Source organism: Rhinolophus sinicus, chromosome 6 (genome assembly GCF_057876585.1).
Source record: "Rhinolophus sinicus isolate RSI-liver-muscle chromosome 6, RSI-T2T, whole genome shotgun sequence".
NCBI lineage: Eukaryota > Metazoa > Chordata > Mammalia > Chiroptera > Rhinolophidae > Rhinolophus > Rhinolophus sinicus.
The window spans coordinates 57,456,996-57,484,678 of NC_142506.1; the positions used below are offsets into that span (position 1 = coordinate 57,456,996).

Genomic DNA, 27,683 nt, shown 5'->3' on the forward strand with positions numbered 1-27,683 from the left:
TGACCAAATGCAGGGTCTTAGTGTCACCTGTGAGTCCCGCCCTCGGCTCCTGTCCACTACACAGAGGGAGTGTGTGCGGAATGAAGAGGGCACACATGGAGAACGCAATCAGGGACAAGCAGTCCTTGGGCGGCCACCATTAGTCCATGGAGGTTTTGAAACAAGAAGAGAGTGTTTGGGTTAAAATTATTTACCCAAATCATTAGCGTTTGGCCCACTGCCCATCCAAACTCTGCCAAAACACTGGCCACTTACTGACAGGGACTCATAGCAAGACACAGAGCAACTTATTTAGTTTGGGCCAGAAATTATAAAAGAGTATCTCTCTGGGAATACTCGTGCACTGAGGAAATACCATGCCATGTTTTGAATCCTGGGCTATATTCCTGCAAGGAAATTTAGTTGTAACAAAAAGAAAGCGAATGAAACCTGAAGGCTGAGTAGCATTGCATGGGGCCTTCTTTGCATATAGTGAGCATGTAATAAATAGTTGTGAAATTCTCCTGTTGATGTTCTTTATCAAAGTTCTAATTCATGATGAAATCATCCTTAGAGAACTCAGACTGCTTTGGATCCCATAGCAAGCATAGGAGAGAGCATTTGACGCGATATGCTTAAGATGTACTTTTCCATCCCAGCCACTGACTCACTATAAACTCTTTTCTGTATTATTATAATAGCCTCCAGACTGGACTTATTGCGACTAGCTCTGAACCACACTCCACATTGCTTTCAGTTATTTTTTCCAAAGCTCTCTTACTTAGTTCAAATCCCAGCTTTGTCACTTACTAGTGATGCGGCCTTAGGTAACTTAATTAACTTCTCTGTGCCTCAGTTTCATCATCTAAAAATGGGGATAACAGTACCTATCTCACAGGACTGGCATAAGGCCTAAATAAGTTAGTATATCTAAAGTGCTTAGGACAATGCCTAGCGCATGAAAACTGCAATACAAGTGATAGCTATTTTTCCTACACCTGAAAACACTCGTTGGCTTCATGTTGCTTATAGGATGAAATCCAACTCCTAAGCAGATATGGGTTTTCCCATTCAGAACCTCCAGCTCTCTTTCCAGACGCATCTTCCACTTTTTCCCTCTCTACTTCTCCCCATAATTACCTGTTTCCTCACCCCCTCTAACAAAACCTATTTTCCTGCAAGAAGGTTCCATAAGGTGGACCTCTACCCTTAACTGGCACTAGCACCACAGCCACTGTTTTCCAAGTTTTTTTTTTTTTTTACTGAATGTATTTGCATGTGTTTTTCTTAACACCTGAAATGTCCTCCTTCTGCCTGTTCTTCCACTGATAACCCCTCCCTATTCAACTTTCAAGACCATCTCAGATGTGACTCTATGAAGCTACCCTATGTCCTCTAAGAAGAGGTAATGACTCTTGTCCTCTAGACCAGTAAAAATCTCTGTCTCTCTTAAGTGTTAATGGCCACACTATATGACAACTCACACATTTACCTATTTGTCTCTCCTCACAGGAACGTAGACTTCCTGGAGGGCAGGAAATACCCAGAAAAGATGACTACCTTTTGCACACCAGTGCTTTAACACACAGTACATATTCAATAAATGAAAAATAAATGAATCAATGAAATAAAAGCAACTCAAAACAGGCAGAAGGAGTTGTCCATTACGCGAGGCCCTCAAGCAGAAGTTGAGTGACCATCTGTCACCACGACTTTAATGAGAACTGGGGGAGAGTTTGGACCAGATAACCTAACTTCTGATGGTTAGATCCCAGGAGAAATCCAGAAAAGAGTCTCTGTGTGTGTTAATATATTTTGCTTAACATAAATGAACTCAAATTAAACTCCAATGTTATCATTTCAGCTTCCCACTCAATTTTTAAACTAAAAAGAGATGGGTTTATACGTATGACATACCAAAAATTGGTTCTCAAACCAATGAATTATTCAAAAGTTCACAGAAGGAAGAATTCAACTTTTCTTGTATTGCATACAAGGCATCATTCTTCCAACTGAAAAAGCTGAAAAATGCAAATTTATTCTATCCCTATTACCAGAGAAAGTCAGATACAGAGAAAGAAGAATGATAAAATGGTAGGTGAACAAAGGTAGGTGTTGTAAGGATGGAGTAAGGACCTGCCAGTGGGACCAGGAAAAAAAATATATTCAAAGGTAAGGTGAACAGTGAGTGGCTTTAGATGACTCAGAAAAACTAACTCTAAAATTAATGTGTTTATTTAAATAATACATCAAATGAAAACAGTCAAGCAGGAAAAACACTAGTTTTTCCTTGACAAATATACAGCACCCATGGCTTGAAAAATACCTCTTTTCATTTGAGAAGTGTTTCCCTTGCTCAGACTTGAGTACTTAACATGGAAGTGTAACACGAACCACTTTGTAGAAGCAGGCGTGAAAGAATAAGCCTGAAAATAAAATCACACTCAGTTATTTCACCAAAACAGGTACGCACGTGTTTCAAATATTAAAATCAGTCATCCATGATGTGAAATGTAGGTTTTTAATTAACAAAATTATTAACTGTTTTGGCCAAATCAGCCGAAAACACTTAAAATATTGAGTTACCCAGCTAACTCAGTTTTCACCTTCCTTCTTCTTCCTGTTTATTCATAGACTAAAAGAAAAAGATAAACTTTCTGTCTTTTCTTTTTAAGCTTCTAACGAGATTTCAATTGACAGAGGGAGATAGCATCTTCTCTGGACCTTAGAAAGCACTGGTTTCTTTGAAAATCTGGACATCCCCTTAGTATCTGCCAGAACTCCAGGGATTCACATGCCCTTCCAAACACCAAGAGCAGTGTGCTGTCAGCTTTTTACAGAGTTCAGAGCGGCTCAAATGAACTTATTAGAGTCGGTGATAACGTTTTCTTGAAATTTACCACTGAAATTGAAATTTACCAATATGAAAATAAAATATAGTTTTTTAATTAAAAAATGAGAGCCTTTAGACAAAGGTGCCCAAAGAAATGTGGGTATAGTATCACCCACATTTTTAAAGCAGTAGTTTTTCTACAATTTTTAAGAGGGAAGAAAAAGTCCTGTCTTACAGTTCACGTGGCATCCCGCCAGCAGATCTAATTGCGGCTGGGAAGGGCGCGACCCTGTAAACTGAATGGGAGGCAGCCACCTTTGGCTAAAGTTCATTACAATCTCAACCAGCTTATCCCATTATCTACGTAAGTACACTGAAGACTTGCCCGATCACTGGAGGACATTTTTATTTCAAAAATACGGTCACTGAACCTTTGACATTAAAGCCAGTAATAACTTTTAATGCCACTGGAACAAAAATTCTGAGAGAGAGGGATTCCTCAGGCACGATTATGAAACATAATTATCAGCCCTCCTAAAGTTCCTCCTTGTTCCCAACCCTTGTAATGGTATTAACTAATAATAGAGGTGTTAGTTGAAGAGGCCTGAAGCATTGATCCTCCAGGGATATTTTTATTTCCTGGAAAAATATTCCTTAAAAAAAAAAAAAAAGGCCTTCAAGAATTAACTACATGAAGCAATAATAGTGGACTGGTGGACTGGAACAGGAGGCCCTCAATTTTCCAGGCCAGTGCTAGAGCCCCAGGCCTTCCCACTGCTCCCAGTGGGAGGTGTGAAGCTTGGTGTGAAGCACAGGGCACTAACTGCATTTCCCTCTGCCCACCTCCCCTTCTCCTGTCCTCTGTCCTCTCCTCCCTTCCCACCTCCATGTTCCTGTGGCTGCTCCAGGGTCACCCTGCATCTTAAGTCTGCAACTGGATGCATAAAAATGATGTGCTCCTTTGGAAAAGTGTGAGCTCTGGCCAAACGGTAAACCCAAAGGCCTGAAATGATCAATCTAAACAATGAGCCCCTCACCCTGCAAGCCCTTCTGAGTAGCATGATGAAATCTTGAGCCATCCTGCTCCATGCTGCACAGGATGTGAATCGTCCCTCTGCACAGGGTCTCCATGCTGCACACACTACCTGCCCATTAGTCACACAGTGGCCATCTTGGTTATTGGAGCCACTGTCTTGTGTTCCAGTCACCCACGTTTACTTACCAATAGCCCCAAAGCACAAGAGTCGTGATGTTGGCAATCCAGATCTGCCCAAGAGAAGCTATAAAGTGCCTCCTGTAAGTGAAAAGGTGAGCATTCTCAACGTCATAAGGAAGGAAGAAAAGACTGTATGCTAAGATCGATGGTAGGAACGAATCTCCTGTCCATGAAACTGTGAAGAAGGAAAAGGAAATGCGTGCTGGTTTTGCTGTCGCACCTCAAACTGCAAAAGTTACAGCCAGACTGCCTGACAAGTGCTTAGTTAAGTTGGAAAAGGTATTATTACATTTATGCAAAAGACCTTCCAAATATACGGGTGGAAGACATGAACAGAAAATGTGTTTTGGTTGATGTCAACATGTCACACTAGAAAGCAATTGGCCGACAGGAAGACTTCAGCAAGGGATCCCCTGAAATGAGTGACATCAAGCTCTTTACTGCAAGCAAGGGATGGTTACACAGATTCAGGGCGAGGTCTGGCGTTGTATCATCTCACATCATCACAAGAAGAAGGGTGAGACTAGTACGGTATTTTGAGAGACAGAGATCACATTCACATAACTTTTATTACAGTATATTGTTATAATTGCTTTTTTATTATTGTTGTTAATCTCTTATGGTGCTTAATTTATAAATTGAACTTTATCATAGGTATGTATGCATACAAAAAGTATAGTATATGTAGGGTTTTATACTATCCGTGGTTTCAGTCATCCACTGGGGGTCTTGGAATGGATCTCCTTGCGGACAAGGGAAGGACCGCTGTATACCCTATATTTATAAAGTCTTTGAAATGTATGGTTCATTTAGGGGTGAAGTTTGTGAGACTACTCTTTAGAAGCCCACGCTACCTGAGCCAAGTCAAAATGTTTCATCACCTTAGGCTGTTTGCAAGGTCTACAGAGTGAAAAAGTCAGGCCTCCCTTATTTTAGCTAGAGGAAGGCCAACCAGTCTATAATGTTTTGCCCAGGGCTCCACTTTTCTCTTACCAAACCATACTTTGCATTAGTCCTTTCTTTTGAAAGACTTCATGCAGAGTTTATATTTCCTTCTCCATAACCACACCTTCCCCGCCTCATATTTAAGAAAAGTTTATTTTAGAGATGAGGCAGAAGGAAATCGGATCAGGATGAGAAAATCAATAGAATGTGTTAAATATCTGTGGTGTCACCAGTCACAAGTTTCAGGGTGCAATTATGTAATGGCCCCGGTTGTTGAAGTACGATCGAGCCACAATCATTCTCATGTACAACAGATCTCGAAAAGGACTTAATGGTGTCATTATAATTACTGCGGATTATAATTACTTTTGAATTATGATTATCCATTAATTTGACAATGACAGTTTAAGTGCAGTTTAGCACTTTATGGAGACATTTTTACATTTATATATTGAACCTTAAGTATATGGAATATAGTACTCTAAGAAGCACTTTCAATGCCTTCTTGATAACATGTATCATAAACCTCCAAACCATTAAGTGGCTCTGAATCTGAAAATTCCTGAGTAAAGGAGAGTAGGTGGAAAGGGAGAACAATAAGCAGAAAGAAATGTTCCAAATTTTTTTAATGGTATTTTTGTTATTCAACACTTCTGAGCATGCATACATTCTTACCAGAGATCATGAAGAGACCCACGCATTACCAGTGTTTGTGGGCTCAGTATACAGCCAGGCTGAGTACAACGGAGCAGACAGCTCTGGAACCAGATGAAGGGCTGCAGACCTAGACATCACATCAGCCTCAGAGAGCGTCTAAGGCAGGATGAGTGAGTGGGCTGATGCCTTAGGGAACAAGGGATCAAGGACCCAGGGGCTGCTCTGGATTCCGTAAAAAGTGGGGAGGCTTTGGCAGTGATTGGGTTAGAATAGGGTGAGGGACTTTTCCTGAAGCTGTTTCCAAGGCAGACCTGTAGTTTTCTTCTCAAACTGTAAAAAGTACTGGCCCTAGGTTGTACTTATTTGGGGTGGTCTGAAGAAGGCTGATGGAGCTATGGTGTGGGGGTGTCCCCTAAGTTCCCCTCAGGAGCTTCTACTACATATGCTTTCCTAGTCTCCCACTCTCCCATTCTTCTCTCAGAAATATCTCGCTAGCCATTCCCCATCTCACTCCTTGCCTGAGCCAGGCAGTGGTTCCTGTTGACGGTTATCCCAGACCCCTCTCTGCCTCCTGCCCTTCAACGAGTCTCCTTTCACCGCTAATGTCACCTCTTCCTGCAAACCCTGATACTCTACTTTTCTGAGCTACCTTAGTGGAGGCTCATTTGTCATTCTTTCCTTGGGGCACTTTAAGCCTCTTCATTAAGACCATTTAATGAGTACAATTTATTTCAGAGAGGTTTTTAGTAACTGTCCCCTATCATAATAGAAGTGGCTCACATTATTGATTATTTTCAATTAATCTACCGTTCCAAGGACTTTGCATGAATCTATTCATTTAATCCTCACAGTAACTAGAGGTTTGTTTTGCCTATTCTCGAACTTCGTAATAATGTAATAATACATTATTATATAACGTGTTATTATGTAATAATACAGTACGTACTATTTTGAGTAGGTTTCTTTCCACTTGACATTTCATCTGTGAGATTCATCTAAACTGTTGGAGATAATGGTAGTTCATTCTTTTTCATTGTGACATAGAATTCCACTGATTTAAGAACAAGATTTCCTAGCGTAGGTTTGTATGAAGACTATTGTGTTAACAGTACGACAGAGCACAACAGCATTTTGTTTTGTTTTGTTTTGTTTTCCTGTTTAATTCCAGGATTACTCATGCTTGAGTTATTGAAGTTCTTCAGGGAAATTTTCATTACGCTTCTAAAATTAAAGTTCAGCTGAAGGATAGAAAAGAAGAACATGTAGGGTTGAGATTACTTGTTTGTGATTGAGAGTAAGTGGGGGAACTCTCTAACTTCTCTAGAGGCCCTGAAGTTTTAGGGTGCAGCCAAGGGTGTAAGAAAGATTAGCAAAAGAGGTAGAAAAAAAGGTCTTCAGAAGCAGAGACTGTAATTTTAGAGGATGGGAGAAAAGAAAGAGTTAAACTGCTAGGGAAGAGTTTTCATTCTCTGGAAGTTAAACTTCCAAGTTAACTCTTTAGTACCAACTGTTTTGCTTCATCTGATGACAACACTCACAGAGTAGTTAGTGAATGAAGGCTGACTCTGAGTATGTCTGTGTAACTCAAACTTTATCTAGATTTAGGTAAACTGACATCTGAAGACTTAGCGTGTTGGAGAGTCAGCATCTCTGATTACCCCCTTTCAATGGAAAGTCTTACAACTTGGACCACAATGACGTGGTTTTGAAAAATTTTGTCAAATATTTTCTTCATCCATATGAGCAGAAGAGGGAATACATTAAGGAATTGACGAAGCTGCAGAAGCAATGAGGCGGCCAAATCTTCCTCCAGGATATCAAGAGAATAGAAAAGAACCCAGTAGTTTTTGGTTTTTGGTTTTTGACAGAAAATAACAAACAATATGTCCTATTATAAACTGCTATGTCCTCACATGGCCTTTTCTCTGTGTGAGTACCTCACCGGTGTCACTCCCTCTTCTTCTAAGGACACCAGTTATATATAGGGCCCACCCATGTGACCTCATTAAACCTTAATTACCTCTTTGAAAGGCCCTGTCTCCAAATACAGTCACGTTCTACGGTACCAGGGGTTAGGGCTTCAACATAAGAATTTGGGGGTGAGGGGCACAATTCAGTCCATCCCAGTTGTTTAGTAACTTGCTTCCGCTTATCATGAGAGAAGGAGTCTGGTTATGCCTGGCACATAAATATTTCTTGACCCACTTTTTGTTAATTTAGAGGTAGAGCACAGATTATGGAGGCTGGAGCAGATGATGGGACGAGGTTTACATATTTCAGAACAAAGAATGGAGGTGGGGGACATATGATGGCAAGAACTCTTCAAGAGAACCGCTGTCAACAGTGCAGACGGCTTTTTGAGGTAAGAGGAAAAGGAGTCAGGAAACCAGTTAGGAGTCTCACCATGGCCAGGCGAGTGGTACTGAAATTTCAATGTTAGTGGTGGCTTTGGGAAAGGAGGTGAAGGGGAAGACCTGTTCCAGAGCTTGGATATTACAATCGATTGGGAGAGTGAGGAGGAGAGAGGAAGTCCAAGGAAGTGAGGTTTCAGCTTGACAACTTGAGCGAATGAGTGATGGTTCCATTCAAGTCAAGAAATGGTTCTCGAGATGGCTACGAAGAGTTTGAGATGCAGGTGACCTACCCGGGTTCTACCTTCGGAAATTTTCAATGTGAAGAATAGAAACAGAAGTGAGTCTGTTTTGTTCGCTTCCGAACAGGAAGTTGGAAGTGTGGGTCTGTTGCCCAAGAAAGAGCTATGAGAGTGAGCTGTATAATGGATGACACTTTACATGTGTGATTCACTCTTGTATCTGCAGCATCTAGTCCAATGCCTGGCCCACATATAGTGTTCAATAAAATATTTGAATGGATGAACTAGAGATCAACAGCGATCTGTATTGCAGATAGATGCTTGATGACATCAAGGGCATGAAAGGAGGAAAAGGAGAAATAAAGTCTAGGGACATTTAGTCTCTCTTACTTGATTTTGAATTATGACATTGTAAATTATGGGAAACGCAATGAGTAATTCTCAAAATCAAACACAGAAAAACAATCCCAGTACTTTCACAAAAAATACAGACATTTTGGAGCCGGGGGAAAGGTTAATAATATGTTATCTTAACAAATAGCTACACCTAGTGACCAGTTCCAAAAACAACATGGGGACTTTTCAGTGAGTTTCTTCCACAGCACATGTGAGGGAAGAAAGTTATAAAAACTGACCAGCTCTGCTGGTGGCAGTGACAATGATAACTAATATTTGAATGCACTTAATAATTTACAAAACATTCTCCTAAACCTTATCTCATTTGTTAACTGACATAGATATTGCTGAATAAAATTGAGGCTGATATAGAGAAGAGGGTCTGGGTTGGCTGGCGAGGTTCAATACCCTTTGCTCTCTGTCATGGAAACGGTGCATGATTAGAAGTAACTCTCCGGGCCTCTGATCAGGCCGAGCACCATGGATGACATCCTTCCCAAGGGGCATCTTTTTCTTATTCACACAAAGGCACTGAAGGATCTGGTGGGGAGGCCATATCTGGGACGACTCTATCTTATGAAGTTTTAGCCCTGAATGGCATCAGGACCTCTTGGGTCACTTCCATCAAGAGACCTGTGGACCTTCTTGATTCAAACCTCTGCGTGTAGAGACCAGGGATCTGTGTTTTCAGCAAGTTTCTGGTGTCTCTCATGCACAATCTGATCTGGAATGCACGGCTTCAGCCATTTCCACCCACTGTTCTTGGGCTACTATTTGGCCCTTTGTGCCTGTCAGATGTACCTCCCTATCTAGAGCGCAGCTCCCGGAGGATGCACACTCCATCATATGATCCTCGTTATCACACCTAGCACGGAACAAGGTGTGAAGGAACGCACGAACTACAGCGGACCTAATTCCTCCACAAGGAGCGTTCACTCCGCATGTAAGAAACCCATTGAATAAACACTGCTTGAGCGGTTACTATGGGCAGGCCCCGCGTAGGGCCTGAGGGGGCAGCTCTGTCCACAAGGGCTGACAGTGGGGGTGGGGGCTGTAGATAAATCAATAGGCAATCGTTGCAGCGGGTGGGGGTGCAGAATGGACAAGTGAGGGGCTACGGGAGCACAGAGCAGCTTCCTCAGATTAGGAGGTTAGGGGTGTTCAGAGGACACTGGGGGTGAAGTGGGAGAAACTGTCATCTGAGCAGAAGAAACGTGCAAAAGCCTAGTGATCAGAGGGAACTTCATTTGTTAGGGAGAGGCTGGCGCGTAGGTTGTGAGAAGGGGAGGGCGATGAAGTTGGAGATAAACAGAAGCCAGCTCATCAAGGGCCTTGTGTGTCATAGGAGGGAGGGCAGACTTGGCCTTGGTTTAGGTGTAAACGACGCTCAAACGTGTCAGATCTTAAATGTAGGGGCTTGTGTGGAAGGAAAATCTCACACCTCAAAGCTCCCCTGGCTCATCTTCTTAGAGTTAAAGGAAGAACACTGCCCCCTCAGGAGGCCTTCAGGACCAGCAATAGCCCCTCCCCATTTTGTCCATCGTGTATGTTCCTTCCATCCCTCAACGCTGAGAGGGGGTTGGGCTGTCCCACAGCAATGTATAGTCCTGGCTACGGGGCCTGACCCCTGACAGGTAAACTGTGGGTTTAAGTGAAATGCTTATTCTGGGAATTAGAAGTGCTGAGAAATAGAATCTGGGTACAGGGTCAAAAACACCAGGTGCTGGGACAATTGGGAAAACTTAGATTAGGCTCTGTGTTAGGGAGACAGTACTGATTCGGTGTTAAATATTGCGGTTATATAGGAGAAGATCCTTATTCTAGAAGACAGTTGCTGAAGTATTTAGGAGTAAACTGTCATGATGTCTTCATTAACTTCATTAGCGTATATAGAGACATATCTATCCATCTATAAGGATAGATAGATGATAGATAGATAGATAAGGATATATATAAATATATACGTAGAGATTACATATGAGAGGGAAAACAAATACATTACAAAATGGTAACAGTTGGTGAACTAAGATAGATGAAGGCTAGGTAGATGTTTATTGTGATATTCTTTCAGTTTTTCTGTAGGTTTGATGTATTTTGAAATGAAAAGTTGGGAGAAGAGAAGGAAAGACTATTAGGTACCTGGCACAAGTCAGTTTTCAGGCCTCAGGTTTCCATTTCTCTGGGCTGATGGCAGTGGTAGGTGGGACCTTCCACTCTCTACGGAGGGCCGGCTCACTTCAGCATCCTGGAGCTCCCAGGGTACATACGATCTTGAAAACCTGTTTTGAAGTTGCAAAAGTACCATTCTTCAAAATCCAAAGGCACATGCCAAGAGACTAAGAAATTGTTCTGCACACTCCACAACATTCTGTTGCTTTCCTGTGTTGGAAAATGATTTAGTCAAACAACCTAGTCGGAATTATATTTGAAAAAATACACATACAGAAATTGGATCATTCTTTATGTTTTCCCTTTCTTGGGATTTTGATTTTGAACTACCATTCAACAAATTGAATTCTCATTTCAGGCACTCATGATGTATGCTGCCTTACATAATTCACAGCACAACTCTATCATCTGGTACCACTCCAGTCCTCACTCCAGAGACTTATAAAATGCGTTTGCAGATGATTGCATGAGGGCTGAAGAAATATAGCGAGGGCGTCTTTTGAGAGAGGAGGAAGAAAATGATTTATAACTAGTGAATGTAATAAATGACACGAGGATGGGTGTAATTAGTGAAGGAAAGCTATATGCTTGAACAAATGGTTCACTCTGAGCTTCAACAACTGGGACAAGATCTGCACCGTTCAGGGAAGTGATTATTCAGGAAAACTCAGCCTGATCAGAAAAGCCTACTTATGCTCTGTCATCTATTTGTTCTATATGCATATTTGACAACATCCCTAAAGAAATATAGCAGATGATCCCCCCTCTTCTAACAAGATTTTACCACACATAATTCACTCTTGATGTGTACCTGGGAGGCAAACCTCTGCACATTTCAGGACAATGAAATAGATCAGTGTTCTTCAAACTTTTTAACCTTGACCCAGAGAAAGAAATCTATTTCCCATGGAGGTCCAGGATACACACTTGTCTATAAAACTGAAACAAAAAATTTCATGAAACTACCTATCATTACTACCTACTCTCTGATATTTTCATTTTTACTCTACTTCATTTTTTTTTTAAATTGATGGTTGAGACTCGTTTAATCAATTTCAGAACTTCCTGGGTCCTGACCCGGATGCTGAAGAAGTCTACAGTCAGTGACTGCCTTTTCAGATGCATCTTCCTAATGCAGAAATAAAACACTGAACTGGAAAGGAAGAGGACAATTGTATGTTGCTTGCTCCCTCGAGGTTAGGACAAAGGGTTACAGTGTGCTAGCGTGATCATTCACCAGTGAAAGCTCCTAGCACTGTGCCATTCTGCCTGCACATAGTAGGCACTTAAGAAAAGCTAATGTATCAGTCAGTGTCTCCAAGGGTAGCAGTTCCTGCTTGACACTCAGGGCACAAATCCTGAGCGTTGGCTTTCCCTTTAAGTGGTGTTTCCTGGTCTCTCAATTGTCGTTGTTAGGTACCACCTTTAGCGGCAGGTTTGTTCTAGTTCTTTTTCTCTTTACACAATCAAGGATCATAGAATGAAGATTTAACATACATATTTTTAAAAATCTGGTGGTTAATAAACCAAGAGACAAAGTCTTTACTTTGCTTTTCAAGAGGATGAAGGAATTATCATCCTCTAGACACAATTTAACTCTACAAAGATCTGGAAATTAGCATCTAGCCAGTAACACTCAAACGTACTGCTTTGCAGCCTTTCTCCCTTTGTCCTGGAGACCCTGGAGAATTGCTGCTCTAGAGCCTTTACGGAGTGTGGCCCTTAGATACTCAGACCTCCCATCCCTGGCCCTCTGGGAAGACAGTTACGAGATCCGTAAATTGTCAAAACGACATCAAAGACTTGTGCCAATCCCTGCCCTGTCCAGACACCTCGCCTGCCTGGGGTGACAAATTGGATCTCTGTGCATTTTAGTAACTTAGCCTGGCCAGAGTCCAGATTGCTTAGTCCTCTCTGCCAGCTCTCCTTAGGTTCCCAAGGTCTCTCCGTCTCTTCCCTACTCCACCTTTCCCCTCACACTGAGCCCCCCAAGGGAAAGAAAAAACACTGTGGCCGGAGACCCCTATTCCATCTTGCTGCTACCAACCTCAATTCCCAGGGAGTGGAAACTCTTACTGCTGGTCCCCACCTTTGTATGGATAAGATTCTGATCTCCACTGGGTGTTATCACTGTCACTACGCAACACTCCCAGAGTTCTGCTGGTCTGGTGAGCCAGGTCCGACCAGGCTTGGGCCCCTTCATGAGAAAAACCTGTGGAACTGAATCATTTTTATGTGCTGCATTATTTTGATATGTCTCCCTCATCACTGTTCCTTATCATTTCTCTCTTAAATGGCTTATCATAAATACAAACATTATATCACAAAAAGCAAAACTAATTTAAAGCCATATAAAACTATTTTAAAACTGTGCAATCTAGGTCACGATCTCCCTAACCGTCAGTGATTGGCCAGGTGAGAGCTGACCCAGCGCTCACCTGAACGCACTGGTCACCTGCACAGGCAATTATGCTTAAAGGTGCTCAAACAACAAACATGCAATTTCTCAGACATCTGTAGTGGCCAAGCGGTACCATGTATCATTATTTACATAATTAAAAACAGAGACTCTCAGAGCTGAAAGGGACCTTAGTCCAAAGGCTGCACACGGGCAGCCACTGGGGACAAACCCAGCCCACAGAAGTGTTTTGCTTGGCGGGCAGTATGTTACTAAAAAATAAAAAGGCCATGACCCTAACCATGTTCAGCTGTCCCTAGCTTGCCATGTTGTTGTGACACTGGCTTAATTTATAGATTTATGTTACAAACTTGGACCCTGTAGACATTTGAACTCACTATTTCTGACAGTCCTGGAATTGAGACCCAGGACTCACCCATGTGCACATTCTTGAGCCCATGGGTCCCCCTCCTGACCCATGGGATGAATTCATGCCACTTGTACATCTATCACTAAGCATTCTCCAAAGGGGTAATATTGGCCCCAAGGGAGCAAACGCTGTTCAGGGGTGGGGGCAGGAATCTTGCTCATTTTATGTATAAAGCTCAGCTATACATACAGTGCATCAATATATATCAAGCATATCTGTGGTATTAAAATTTCATGGTGGAAGTGATTAGGAAAAAAATGTCTGAAAAGGTTCCTTTGAGGGGCAATAATGTCAAAAAGTTGAGAAACCCCGAGTCATACATCACTAAATGTTAATGAAATTTTTTCCTTTGTGCAAGCGCAGCAGATACAGCATTGCATAAACTAAAACTAGTCCCTGTTCTCAGGTGAGAAACACTCTGAACTCACATGTCTCAGTTTGGATCTTAGATCTGCCACTCACTGGCTCTGTGACATTGGGCAAGTGGTTTAACTTTTGTTTTCCTTGGTTTTTGTCATAGGCAATATGGTTGCTGGGTATAATAGTACTTTCACATAGATCTGAGTGAGGATTAAACATGCTGATGTAACCAGTGCCTGCCTGGCACATGACAAATAATCAATGAACAGTAGCGACTAAGTAACCAATGAAGGTATAATTTCAAAATTTTGCAACTGTGCCAGTTATCAATTTATTGTCTCTCAGTTATATATTTACCCTTCCTTGTCCCCACTTGAAAATGGATCTGAGCCCTTTAAGTTTTTCACCTTTGCCAGCTGGTAGTAACCTTTGCCAGTAGAGGGAGCTAGAGAGACACTGCAGAAGAAGGGTTTTCTCTTTCTTTCCTTTTTCCTTTCCTTTTCCCTTCCCTTCCCTTCCCTTCCCTTCCCTTCCCTTCCCTTCCCTTCCCTTCCCTTCCCTTCCCTTCCCTTCCCTTCCCTTCCCTTCCCTTCCCTTCCCTTCCCTTCCCTTCCCTTCCCTTCCCTTCCCTTCCCTTCCCTTCCCTTCCCTTCCCTTCCCTTCCCTTCCCTTCCCTTCCCTTCCCTTCCCTTCCCTTCCCTTCCCTTCCCTTCCTTTTCTTTTCTTTCTGTTTTTCTGGTTCCAATATGATCTCTCAACAGGATCCTGCCCTTTGAGCAGCTTTTGCAGCACTTGCTCCTGCAGCACACCCATGGATTCCCCAGCACCCCACTGTTGCAGCACAGGTGGCTTCTCAGCAGCAAGCTCCCAGTGTGCACCCAGCCTCACCCAGCAGACAACAGCTTCTGCTGGCACCCCTGACCCCAGGTGGTTTTGGAGCAGAATGCGTCCATTGAGACACCTCTCCATGAAGAGCTCTCCTCAGCACCCTAGAGGGCAGTTCTCCAGCAAGTTTCAAAGGGCTGGTTTCCAGCAAGTTCCACTGGCATGCCACCACAGCGATTTCTCTGCCACTCAGTGAGTAAGGTCTGATCTGAGCTGTGAGGTATGGGGCTCTCCTTGGAGGCTCTATATCAGACCCAGGGCAGCTCGTGGCTGCTCCTTATAGCGGCTTCTCTTACATTCTTTATCACTCTCTTCTCACTAGCCAGTCTCATGTCATCATTAATCATTCCTTTCATTAAACACACCCTCTTCAAATCACCATGTGGTTTCTCTCTCCTGATTGGACCCAAAATGATACAGGGGCCGTGAGACCAAAGAGTGGAGAACCAACACTTTAGAACACTAGTTTCACAGAATGTTAATAGCTGTTACCCTGTGGTCACATAAGTTTGGGACACTCAGTTAAACAAAATGAAATACGATTCTTTACTGTAGGGCATCTCAGGAGCTAAAAAGATACAATAAATCTCCAAGGGGCGGTTGTGACGTGCAGCATTTCCCAATCTTACCAAGATATGATGATGGTGGTACTGGTGTGCGTGTTAATGGAGCATTTTATGGAACTGGTATTCTAAGGATCACACTATAGGAAATGCTACAGGAGTTAGTAACTGTACCTATAATTTTGGAATCACTTATTCTGCTGTTTCTTGGAAGTAGCTTACCTTTCTTTAAATTCATTTTATCCTTTTGTACACCAGCACATTATTCACTCTCTCATATATGGCTCCCCAGTTAAAGATTTGCATCTCTGTTTCTGCTGTGGCCATGGAAGATCCCCTCACCCCACCCCCGCCTTGTGGAACACGTTTCCAGATGTCCGCCGCAGGAATCCATCTACGGCCAGTGAAATGGTGTGTAATATTTCTGGAGGTTGAGTCCTAGGCAAAGAAACTTCTTAAGTGGACTGGGAAGTGTGGTCATGGAGTCTGACTAACCACTGGATACGGCTTGCGCCATTGGGTTTTATAGGTAGATTAGTGTGTTGTCTTTTTCCTTTAGAGTAATAGGGACCATCTCAAGTTTCTCCCTGCAAAAATATCAACTCAGAGCAATATTTTTTTCAGCTCTTTTGAAACTCAGAAAGACTGTGTATGAAAAAAGCTGCCAACTTCACATAGTAAAGTCAGCTCACCAAATGCTACTACTAGCTAACTTCCAAGTGGTTATATCTTCAAAAACATGGGACATATGGGGATAAAAATAGCTACTGATGATAAAGAACTGACTTATAGTGGGACATGCAGAGCCATGGGAAACTGTCAAATTTTTCATTCAGTCTTTAGATGAAGTAGAAAACAGTCCCCATCTACTTTTCACCTCCAACCCTAACCTGGTCCTTCCTTTGAATTAATTCATTTATGCACCTGCTATTTGCATAGGTCCTGTGCTGGGGTTATGGATTCTACAAGCATGAACAGAGCAGGACAGCTTTCCAGAGACCCCGTGGGAGGGAAAGGGGCAGGGAGCAGACAGAGACATAGACCTAGATATGTAATGGCTTTGTATTTGCATTTAAAAGTTATAGAGGAGAAGGGAAGAGAGGTGACGAGGGCAGAGGACAGGGAAAGGAAAAATGAAAAGCAAGACGAGGGAATTGAGTGAGGAATTTACTTCCACTTAGAAGTCAGAGAATAGAAATAAGCCACCAAAAGCCTAGAGACAGGCTAATCACCTTTCAACCAGTTCTCTTTTCATCCCCACCCGTAAGCACGGCCTTGCACGTGGAATTACAGTTCCTGAGCTGAAGGAGACACCACAAAATCACCCTCCGCTTCCATTCACTTGCAGACTATACATTGAAAGTAAGTTGCAGACATCAGTATACGTCCCTCTAAATACTTCAACCTACAGATCATTCACGGGAATCAGTGTTTGTTTTCTATTCCATCTGGGGTAAAACCTGTATTAAATGAAATGCATAAATTGTAGCTATGCCTTGTGGGACCCAGTGCATAGACCTGGGTAATCTACCCTGCTGTCAATCAAGGTACAGAACATGACCGTGATCCCGAAAGTTCCTTCACGCCCCCTTCCCCGTCCATCCCCTCTTCTACTTCCCAGAGGCAACCACCATTCTGATTATTCCCACCATAGATTAGTGTTGCTCGTTCCAGATCTTTACAATCATGGAGTCATATAGCATGTACTCTTTGAATGCTTCTTTCACTCATTATATTTTTGAGATTTATTTTTGTTGTTGCGTGTATCAGTAGTTTATTCCTTTTACTGCTGGGTTATATTCCGTTTTAGGAATACACCGGTTTGTTTTTCTATTTTCTATTGTTGTAACCGTGTATTCTTAAGTAATCACTGGTATCAGCCTGTATCTGTGAGAGACTTCGCTACCCTGTGCTGGAATCTGTTCTGTAAATATACCGCACACCCTTCCCTTCCACTAGGATTTTAAGTCTTAGAATTGATGGGGAGTGAAATGTGAACACAAACTCTAGAGACAGTTAAAAGGATAGAGGAGATAGAATACTTTCAAAAGTCCTTTGAAGTGGTTTGATTTTTAAAAATACTTCTCTCCCCTGTTTATCCTAGTCTAATGATTCTATCATGGCTGTCACCACATTTTACTGTAATTAACTTTTTAGGTATTTGCCTCTCCAATACACTGGATGCTCTGATAGCAGAGACTGTCCCTTCGGTATCCCCAGCACACAGCACAGAACCTGACACATTGTACGTAGTTATTACATGTTTCGTGAATGAATGAGTGAGTGAATGAAAGAAAAGCATTCACTGAATGACTTCCTTAGCCAAGTTTCAGCCTCGATGCTTTTCGCCATCATTTAGGTAATATTTTCTTATATTGGCTATAGAATAGCTGCGAAATATTTCAAATGTTTCAGTCATGTGTACTTTTATTTCTAATTAGACTAAAAACTGAAGGCCTATGGCAGGGATATGTCTTGTGTATCCTTCAACAGACAGGTGGGATGGAAAACTGAAAACAGAGTTGGTGTCACCTAAATGCTGGTTGCATGCAAGTTTCTCTTTGGAATGATAGAGCCGCAGGTCACGGAAGGTGCCGAAATCATAGCCTCCCACCGCCTGCTTCTTCAAAAAGACCAGGAGCATCCAGAGGGCAGGGAGTATCTTTTGTATTTTTGTGTCTCCAGGACTCAGTACATTGCCTGGCAGTAGTTGTCACTTAATAAGTATTCAATAGAAAGAAAGAAGGAAGGGAGGGAGGAAGGTGGGTGGGAGGAAGCAGGGAACTGCAGCTTGGAGGTGGAAAACGATTTGGCCAAAACTTACACCAGAACTCAGTTCTTTCTCCTCTCCCACGCCCTCTGTTTCCACTAGATTGCTCACATTTTTACATTACTAATGTTGTCCAGAAAGCCATCCATTTTCCTGTTACTGATGGCAATTGAATGATGAAAGCAGTTGCTTTGCTTCATTGCAGCTGTTGCTTCCCTGTACCTGAGATGTCAGTGCTCCAGCTGTCTTGATTGAGAGGCCTAGTTCGCAAGAAAACCAGAAAAATACTTTGCTGCCTTAATTCTAGTGGGACTTTAATTTAATTAGCATCTGATTTACACAATGCACTTCTGACAGCTGTGTTTGTGGAGTATCATGGAAGCAAGAAATTACCATCCATTGAAACCAGCATCAAAGCTTATTTATCTTTCTGCTGCATCTCTCCAGCCTGCAGCTTTGGGGACTTCTGTGTGTTTATTGCACACTTCATGGAGGTTACAGTAAATAACACTCCAGTAAGTGCACTAGGATCTGTGGAGTGTTTAGTGCAGGCTTGTTCCACAGCCTTAATAGGAGGACTCTGAAAATGAGGCTTTGGAGGTTTGATCAAAGGGCAGGTGTTTTTTTAATGGGTTTTAAGGAACATTAAGGATCTCAAATGAAAGGGTCTTACCACCTGGGCCAAAGGAACAATCACAGCAGTGGCATTTGGGGCCTGCACTCTGCTCAGGAAGGATGAGGGGTACCTGTGATGGACTGCTCCTGGGGCCTCTCCTTAAGCACCTGAGCTGTACTGGGGGAACCAAGGGATTGGTTGTAGGATCTTATCCATGTTTATGTTCCCCAGGGCCTGGAACAGAATAAATAGTTGTTGAACGGGCTAACAAATGAACGGGATCAGGTACAACTGAACTGGAGGCTGAGCTTTTATGCCTCGTCCAGTCACTCACTATTACCCCTGTTCAATCAATCTATTATCTGAAGAATGAGTAGCATGAGTTTAAAAATCACTGTAATACTGACAGGGGGCACATTAGATAAGTAAGGGAGGTTCTAACCAAGTACACAGAGGGAGAGGCACATCTAAATAAAGAGCGCTAGGGAAGCTTCAAAGAAGAGGTGGATTGAGAGGTGGGTCTTGAATGGTACAAATGATTTATTGGAGATAAATGTTTTAATAACAAGAGATAAGTAGGAATCCCAAAGAGAGAAAATTATATTAACAGAGATAAAAAAAATGAAATAAGATGTTTTTAAGGAGCAGGGAGCTTGGCTCATAGAGATAAGAAAGGTAGAATAAGTTAGCGTTAACCCATGAATGACCTTGAAGAATTTCAAATTTAATTCTGTAACAGTGTGGGACCTTTGAAGATTTTTGAGAAGGGGAATTACCTGATTAGATGTATGGTTTGAAGAAAAACCTCTGGCATCAAGGTCAAGAATAGACAAGCAGAGAGAGGGAGCCTTTTCACGCCCTTACTACTTAGATTTTCAGTGTTTCCACCAGCAAAACAATAATCAAGAAGTAGGCCCACCAGGAAAGGCTGGAAGCAGGGTTACTGACATGGAAATGAGTTGCAGGGATAACACAAAGGGTGAACTGTCAGGAGTTAGCAATGGGTAGATTGGCAGCGGAGAGTCAAGATTTCCCCTAAAGTGCTGAGGTTTCCAGCGTGGCTGACAGCAAGAATGGGGACGCCATTAAAAAGGGAGAAAAGTCTACAGAAGATGCTGGTAAAAATAAAAACTGTTTCCCACTTTAGCACGTCATTCTCATACCTGACACATGCCCGTTTTCTTGGTACCATGCCAGCTTGGTAGAATACGAATATTGGAATTAAAAGACACTTGACAGGTTATCTGGTTTAGTGTTTCGCAAAGAAAGTTCCTCAGACTGCGACTTATTGAAATGCTCCATGCACAAGTGATTTTATAAGCAAATACGTTGGGAAATATTGTATATATTAGATCTGCCTTTTGGAGCTTAACAATGCACATTAGCATATTAAACACCTTGAAAAGTCCTGCAGCAAAGAAACTTTCTTCATTTTACTTAACCGAAATCCTCTAAAAAATTAAATTCCTCAGACCTTTTTAAAATAGAAAAGTTAATAATATTTGGAAGAACATACTTTGGGAAAAGCTAATTTAGTCCAAACTCCTCATTTCGTAGATTAGAAAACCAAGCCCAGAGATATTAAATGACTTTTGCGAAATCATCCCTTTCTAGTGGCGGAGTGAGGACTAGAATCTAATTTTCACAACTCCTTACCCAGTGCTCTTCCTTCTTCTCCAGGTTTCTAATTCATATGAAGGTGATTTGTGTATCTTTCCTACAATAAGATCAGCCAGAGGGTTTAAGACTCCGTTAGTCTGACACAGTAAGTCTTCACTTAACATCGTCCTGGATTGGTCCTCAGAAACTGCAATGTTTGAAGTGAAATGATGCAAAAGGAAACCAATGTTACCCTGGGCTCATTGATAGGAACAAGACTTAAGTTCCTATGGCCTACGTCTGGTCACAAAAACCTCACAAAACTTCTAAATAAAACCCAAAACACTTTTAGTAGTAAACACTGAAATAAATGTGAGCTCTACATACATTTCAGAAAGATGAATAAAAATGAGGAAGATCATTCTTTCCCAACCTGCTGACTCCCGTTCAGGGTCTCTGGTGGCCGGAGCCTGTCCAGGCAGCTCAGGGTGCCAGGCGGGACCCACCCTGGACAGGGTGCCCTCCCACTGCAGGGCCACTCACAGCCACACTCACGCAGACGGGACAGGGCAGACACGCTGATTCACCTCACGTACTTTCCCTTCCTACCTTCCTAGGGAAAGACAAGTTGCTTAGTGCCTGGGGCCCGGTTGAAAGGAAACCTCTCTGTTTCACCCTGACTCAGAACAGAGTTCTCAATCGTCCCTTTGTGAACCGATTCCTTTCTAAATGAAGAATATCCCTCAGCCATCCCCTTGGCCTCATTGCTCTCGGGGCAAATCCTCACTGTTTGTACTGCCTTCCTCCGTCACATGGAGCCTCACCCAGTGGCCAAGGGCCTGTGCTTTGATTGGACTCTCACTGAAGATACTGGGAGCACACTCCCTCCCGTGCCCGCTCCCTCAGCTTAGCTGCCCTTGGCATGGAATTGGATCTCAAGAAGATTCCACTTCCCTGAGGGCAGCCCCTGGGGTCATATATCTGTCTTCCACATGATGACATGTCTCAGTAGATAGCAGTTAAACTGAACCATCCACAGCTGCACATAAATGTGTGTCGTGTGTGTGTGTGGGGGGAGACGGAATATAACATATTCCATTTTCCATAGAATCAGAAATCTAGTAGGAATAAAGCAGAGAAGAGCAAGGAATACTCTTTAGTATACACTCTCGCTGTACAGTTTTCTGCTCCGAGGAATATCCCACAGGGCTCGAGGGGACCAAACGGAATAAGGTTACACTGATGATGCCACATGAGCAGAGCTTTGAACAGTAGTGCTTTCACATACAGGATCTCAGTGGATTCTCACCCTTCTGAGGGAGGCCGGTTTTCTAGTGGACAAGCCTGATGCTTGGCCGGCCTGTCTATGGCCACCCAGCTAATGACTGGAGAAACTGCAATTAAAATCTAGGTATCCTGGCTCTTGAATACTGACTAACATTTCCTTTAAACTCCAAGATATGTGCCCTTCTCAGATTCTAAGCATTCACTTTCAGCCTCCATTGGAAACTGCTGGGCCTGTGTTTCATCTACTCATTGTCCCACAGCCAGCTGAACAGAGGATTTTTAGTTCTCTTCTATGCTGTTCTACCATGTTTCCCCGAAAATAAGACCTACCTGGACAATCAGCTCTACTGTGTCTTTTGGAACAAAAATTAATATAAGACCCAGTCTTATTTTACTATAATATAAGACCGGGTATAATATAATATAATATAGTATAGTATAATATAACATAGTATAGCATAATATAACATAACAACATAACATAACATAACATAATACTGGGTCTTATATTAATTTTTGCTCCAAAAGACACATTAGAGCTGACTGTCCGGCTAGGTCTTATTTTTGGGGAAACACGGTAGGTGATCACAATCTGTGAGAAGAGTGAACAGAACCCCAGGTACTTCTTCATAAATATTAGGATGTTGGGCTTTGTTTGGTAAGCCATCGGGAGCCAAGAGGAAAGTGTTTTGCATAAGAATGTAAGAGACTGTATGAAAAAAACATGAAGCAGAGAAGAGAGCTGTCCTGCACATTGAATAATGGTAACATTGGCCAACTGGCCAGCATAACATTTAGCTAAATATGGTAGTGGTAACTTCCTCAATGCATGTTGGGTACCAGCTGTATCAGTCAGGATTCTCCAGAGAACCCAAAGCATCAAAGAGATTTATTTCAAGGGATTGGCTTATGCCTTTGTGGGGGTTGGCAACCCCAAAGTCTGTATGGCAGGCCAGCAGCCTGGAATCTCAGGCAGGATTTGATGCTCTAGTCTTGAGGCAGAATTTCTTCCTTTCTTAGAAACCACAGTTTTTTTCTCTAAGGCCTTTCAACTGATTGGAGGAGGTCCACATTATCAAGTGTAGTCGCCTTTACTTAAAGTCAACTGATCGTAGCAGATGTTAACCACATCCACAAAATCCCTTCACAGCAACACCTAGATAAATGTTTGAGTAAATAACTGGGCACTCAATCCTAGCTCAGTTGACACATAAAACTAACCATCCCATTAGCCAAGGAGGAAAAATTGATATTTCAATCAACTGCCTAAAGTCAGCATTAATAAACTGTATGTTTCCAGAGCTACCTTTCTTATAATTTGATGACAAGGAAGTAGGTTCTCCCACCATCAACACATTCTTGGGCGCCATCTTGCCCTTGGGGGCCATCTTGCTCTGTCAGTGAAACTAATTTTTTCCCAAGACAACTAAAGACGTCATGAAATACTTATCTTGGGTCTATAGAAATTCACTCGATTCTGAACAGAAATTTGTTTCTACCCCTGACTTATACAACTGGTCAACCTGAAGGCAGCCATGCAGATGACAAAGTAAATGTGCCAGGGAAGTAACGTCCACTACCTTCTGAGTGATTTGCTGGGCACCCTTCATCTTCTTTTTCTCAGTATAAATACTGCCCACCTAAATTAAATTCAGGCTGATAAAACCAGGTCACTGTCACCTTGTCCCTAACATAAATGAGACCATACAAGAAAGATTTTTCCCAAAAGACATTTCACCATTTTCTCCCTCTTTTGCCAGAACACCTGACTACTGTGTTTACTAGCTCTTGGCAAGCCTGCATACGGTCCCTGAGAATAAAAAATGGGTAAAGGTGTGGTTAGTTTTGCTGTAGGTATAATTATACCTTGTGGTTGGAGGTGTTGCAATTTGGCAGAGGACAGAAACTTTTACAGGAATAATTGAAGGGCATCCTCACCAACAAGGCTATAAAGATGAAAGGACCCAAACAATTCTTGGCAGGTTGCTCATTCAGGGAAAGACATTCAAATGATTTTTAAATGGAGATAAAGAGTGGGTACCTGTGTGCATTTGCCAAAGAGCTTCTCTGATCACTTCAGACTTCCTGAATTTCCACTCTAAAGATGAAGGTTTAGGTGACTTCATCATTAGAAAGAAAAATAATAAAATTAACTTTAATTTACCTACGGTTCACACAATGAAGTGTGATGACAACCTAAAAACATCGAGAATCAGAAAATCATACAAATTTAGTTTATTGATTCAAAATACTTTTTGCTACATAATTTCATTGGGGATATTTTGGGCTTGGCAAGAATGCAGGGCTTAAACACTGCGAGAAGGGGAAGTTAGTTACCCTTTCCCAACATATCATTGGATCATAGAAACTTCCACACATTGTTTAACATCCATAAATTTACAAAAGGCAGAGATGCCGCCTGAGATGAAAAGAACTAGGACTGCAACTCCTTCTCCAAGTTCAAAGATATAAACATGAAGTAGGATGCACTAGGGTGATACTGACCAAGGCTCGGTGACATGAAAGGACAATAAGGCCCAAGAGGAAACCCACTAAAAAAGAGGGGGAGTCTGGACTGGTGACAAGAACTATACCATTTTCTCGATTGTTGATGGCGAGTGTTGGTTCTGGTTGTGGCTAATGGTAGAATCCCTTCCTATGGGATCAATTTGATATTATCATCATGCTTTGGGGAAAATGGCTATGGATATGTGAGTAAAAGAGTTCTATCACTAAAGAATTGTATTTTATTATTTTTTTTGAAGGGCTGCTCATGACTAGTATTATAGAGAAGTGTTTCCCTGGTACATTGTTTCCCTGGTACACCCATCTGGGTGAATAAGCAAGTGGAAAATAGGGGAATTGACAGCGGTGCCAAAGGAAATGGACACACTGAATTTACAGGAGATAGTTGCCTATTTGGGCCCCAACAAAACACAGTAAGGCAGGAGGCACAGTTGATACAGCTCAATGAGTTCAGTCTTGCCCTAAGGTGTAAGACGAAATTCTGGCTCTCTGTGAGCATGGTAATTTTGGGATGAGTATGTGAGTCCTTATGAGTATTTAGGAATAAACAATATATTAGTGATCCATTGCTATGTAAAAAATTATCCCAATATTTAGCAGCTGAACACAAACATTTATTACGTCACAATTTCTATGAGTCAGGAATCCAGGAGTGGCTTACCTGGGAGGTTCTGGCTAGAGCCTCTCCTGACGTTGTAGGCAGCTATTGTTGGCTGAAGCTGCAGTCATATGCAGGTTGGAGGAAAATCATCTACTACAAACACTCTGTTAATGTCCAAACTCGCTTGTACAGAGGCTCCAATTAAGCCTGAACTCGGAAGCCTTTGATTGGCGGAGCAGAGCTCCCAGGAATGAGAGGCAACTGGGAGCCCTGGTTCCAGGGGAGGCCGGGGTCCCCAGCAGCCGCAAGACCAACGAGGGAATTACTGTCGCCACCTGTGCTGCTCCAGGATCAGATTGCGTTTCGAGTGGGCCCCTCCAAAGAGGTGGGTATGCAGGTAGTTAGACCCCGCCATGGCCTCAGAGGCCTGGAGGGCCCCGCTACCCACGGCCTGCTGAAAGGGCAGGTGTACTGCCCATGCGTGTGCGGCTCAGTTCCGAGTTGCCCGGGATCCGGAACAGTTCAAGGGGCCTGAGCGGCCTCATCACCGGCGCGGACGCTAGGGGGACCCAAACCCTCTGAATAACTCCAAGGTGTAACCTAACCAATGGCGCCTATTGCCCCAGAAGGCATTGCTGGGGGGAACTCGAAAGTCTTGCCAGGGTGGAACGAGATAGGTCTGGCCGGGGTTCCTCCAACAAGAGACAACTGGGAGCCCGGGTGCCAGAGAGGCCGCTGCTGCTGGGACTCCATGGCAGGAGAGCAAACTGCGCATGCGGGTTCCGCCAGCTCTGCGGTTCCGGGCGGGAATCCCGGACAGGCCGCCACCAGGTACCGGGCCAGGACCTGGTTCAGGGAAGGTTCAGGAGGGGCAGGGTCCCTATCACGGGCATTTGGGAGAAACCAGGCATCTGCCAATGTCCAAGCCCACACTGCACAAAGGATCCTGTTGTCCGGAAGCCAGGTATCAAGGGAACTCTGAAGTCTTGCTTAGAGGGACCTAGGAGTCCTGGAATGTGACATCTGGGAGTGCTGGTTCCTGGATCAGTCTGCGTCCCCATCATAAGCACTTCCTTGGATAAGCACTTCCAAATTGGGAGTGACTGTCACCGCCTTTGCAGCCACAGAATCAGATCACGTGTGTGTGGCGGGAGGGTCCCCTCCACTCAGGGGACTATCCAGCTGCTCAGGCTGGCCCATGACACCATTGGCCTGCAGGGCCCTGGTTGCCCGAGGCCTGCTGAAGGGGTGCACACTGGGCATTTGGGTACCAACGAGTTTAGAGTTGCCACGGTTCTGTAGCAGTTCAAGGGTCCTGAATGGCAGGATCACGGGCAGGCTCTTGGGGCACCCAAGGCAATAATCCCCCTGAGGCAGAACTGAAGGTTACTCCACTGTCTTGCCAGGACAGTGCTCATGGCTGGGCTGACTGGGGAATCCTCCAGTAAGAGACAGCTGGGAGCCTTGACTGCTGGAGAAGCCTGGACCTCTCCCCACTCTGAAGTCTAGCCAAGCTTCTTTACAACAAGGCACCTTCTAAGAGGATAAGCTCCCACGTGCAAGTGCTTATCAAACCGTCCACTTGCATCACATTTGCTACTATTTTATTGGCCAAAGCAAGTCACATGGCCAAGCACAGAGTTAATGTAGGTGGGACTAGACCAGGGCATGAATTCCAGAAAGTATGGTGCTTTGGGGACCGTCAATGTAACAGTTTATAACAGCCATTAATTAAGTAGTAACAACTAATATTCACAGTTTTAAAAGTGTTTTCACATTTATTATCTCATTTGAACAATCACTCTTGAGGAAAAAAGTAAATGTCACCCTTATTTTACAAAGAAAGAGATTGGGGCTCAGAAATCTGGACAACTAAAATCCCACTAGTAAATGACAGAATTGAGACTTGAACTTAGGTCTTATTACTGCGAGTCCTGTTTTTCTATGATGTCACAGATATCTTTGGCCAGCACAACCTGTGTTTGTTTTAATCTTTCCAAGTTTTGAAAATTTGTTAACAAATAAACAAGTAACCATTATTTTTTCCAAATGCATTTTCTAGAGCTAAGCTCATTTATTTATTTTTAATTGTTTTGGGGGAAAATGTACCCAATTCTCAAAGACTTTGATATATCGTACAGTTATTAGCAAGCCCTAACTAAGCCAGGATGGCTATTGGGAAGAATACATCTTATATCAAATCCTAAAAGGGGATTTATTTAGACTTTGTGAGGCCCAAAGTCTCTTCTGAGGAACAGAGCTTCTTTTCTACACCTCAGCCTCATGACAAAGCGTTTCAGCCCCCAGACTCCCAGGCCCAAGTTCCTTCAGGCATTTATACTACCGTGCAAATGTCAATACTAACAGACCACAACTAATAGAACTTCTATCTATTACAAGTAGAGTTGAGTTGAGGGCTTATAAATAAAAGTTTATATTGAGAAAGAATCCACAATTATTCTCATTACTGATTGCAATTCCTGGATGTTTGAGAATGTATCACAAGAAGATGAAGATCAGAACTGACTCAGAAATGTTACCTGTAGTGCTGTTGCCATGGCAATCAATGGTCCAGGAACAGAGATCCAGGGGAATTACAACCCTGATTCCCATTAGGAGCTGGAATCCACCACCTGGCCCTCCCTGAATGAGGTGCTCCGCTGAGAAACGCCCTCTGTGTTGTTCTGTCATCTGGTTCCATACTCTGGGCCCCCAGCTTCCAGGTGACACTTTTCATTAGGAACCTTAGATGGCTGGGCCTTTGATCTATTCCCTTTGCTTTCCTTGTCACTTTCCTGTTATGGAGAGAAATAAGGAAAACTTGAACTATAAGCCAAATACTTCGGAATTCCCCCTTTTG

At 42.9% G+C, this 27,683-nt stretch overlaps 1 protein-coding gene across 1 annotated transcript in view; it reads right to left on the bottom strand.

Annotated features, from left to right (window-relative positions):
* Positions 1-4,019: 4,019 nt before the first annotated feature.
* FAM177B (family with sequence similarity 177 member B) overlaps positions 4,020-27,683 on the bottom strand; it is a 32,254-nt gene continuing 8,590 nt past the window's right edge. Inside the window, exons 4-6 of the mRNA XM_019756368.3 lie at positions 24,884-27,618; positions 10,759-10,898; positions 4,020-4,106 (exon numbers count right to left, since the gene is read on the bottom strand). Of these exons, the coding sequence (XP_019611927.2) occupies positions 27,511-27,618 (108 nt within the window). The 3' untranslated portion in view covers positions 4,020-4,106; positions 10,759-10,898; positions 24,884-27,510. The remainder of the gene's footprint in view (positions 4,107-10,758; positions 10,899-24,883; positions 27,619-27,683) is intronic.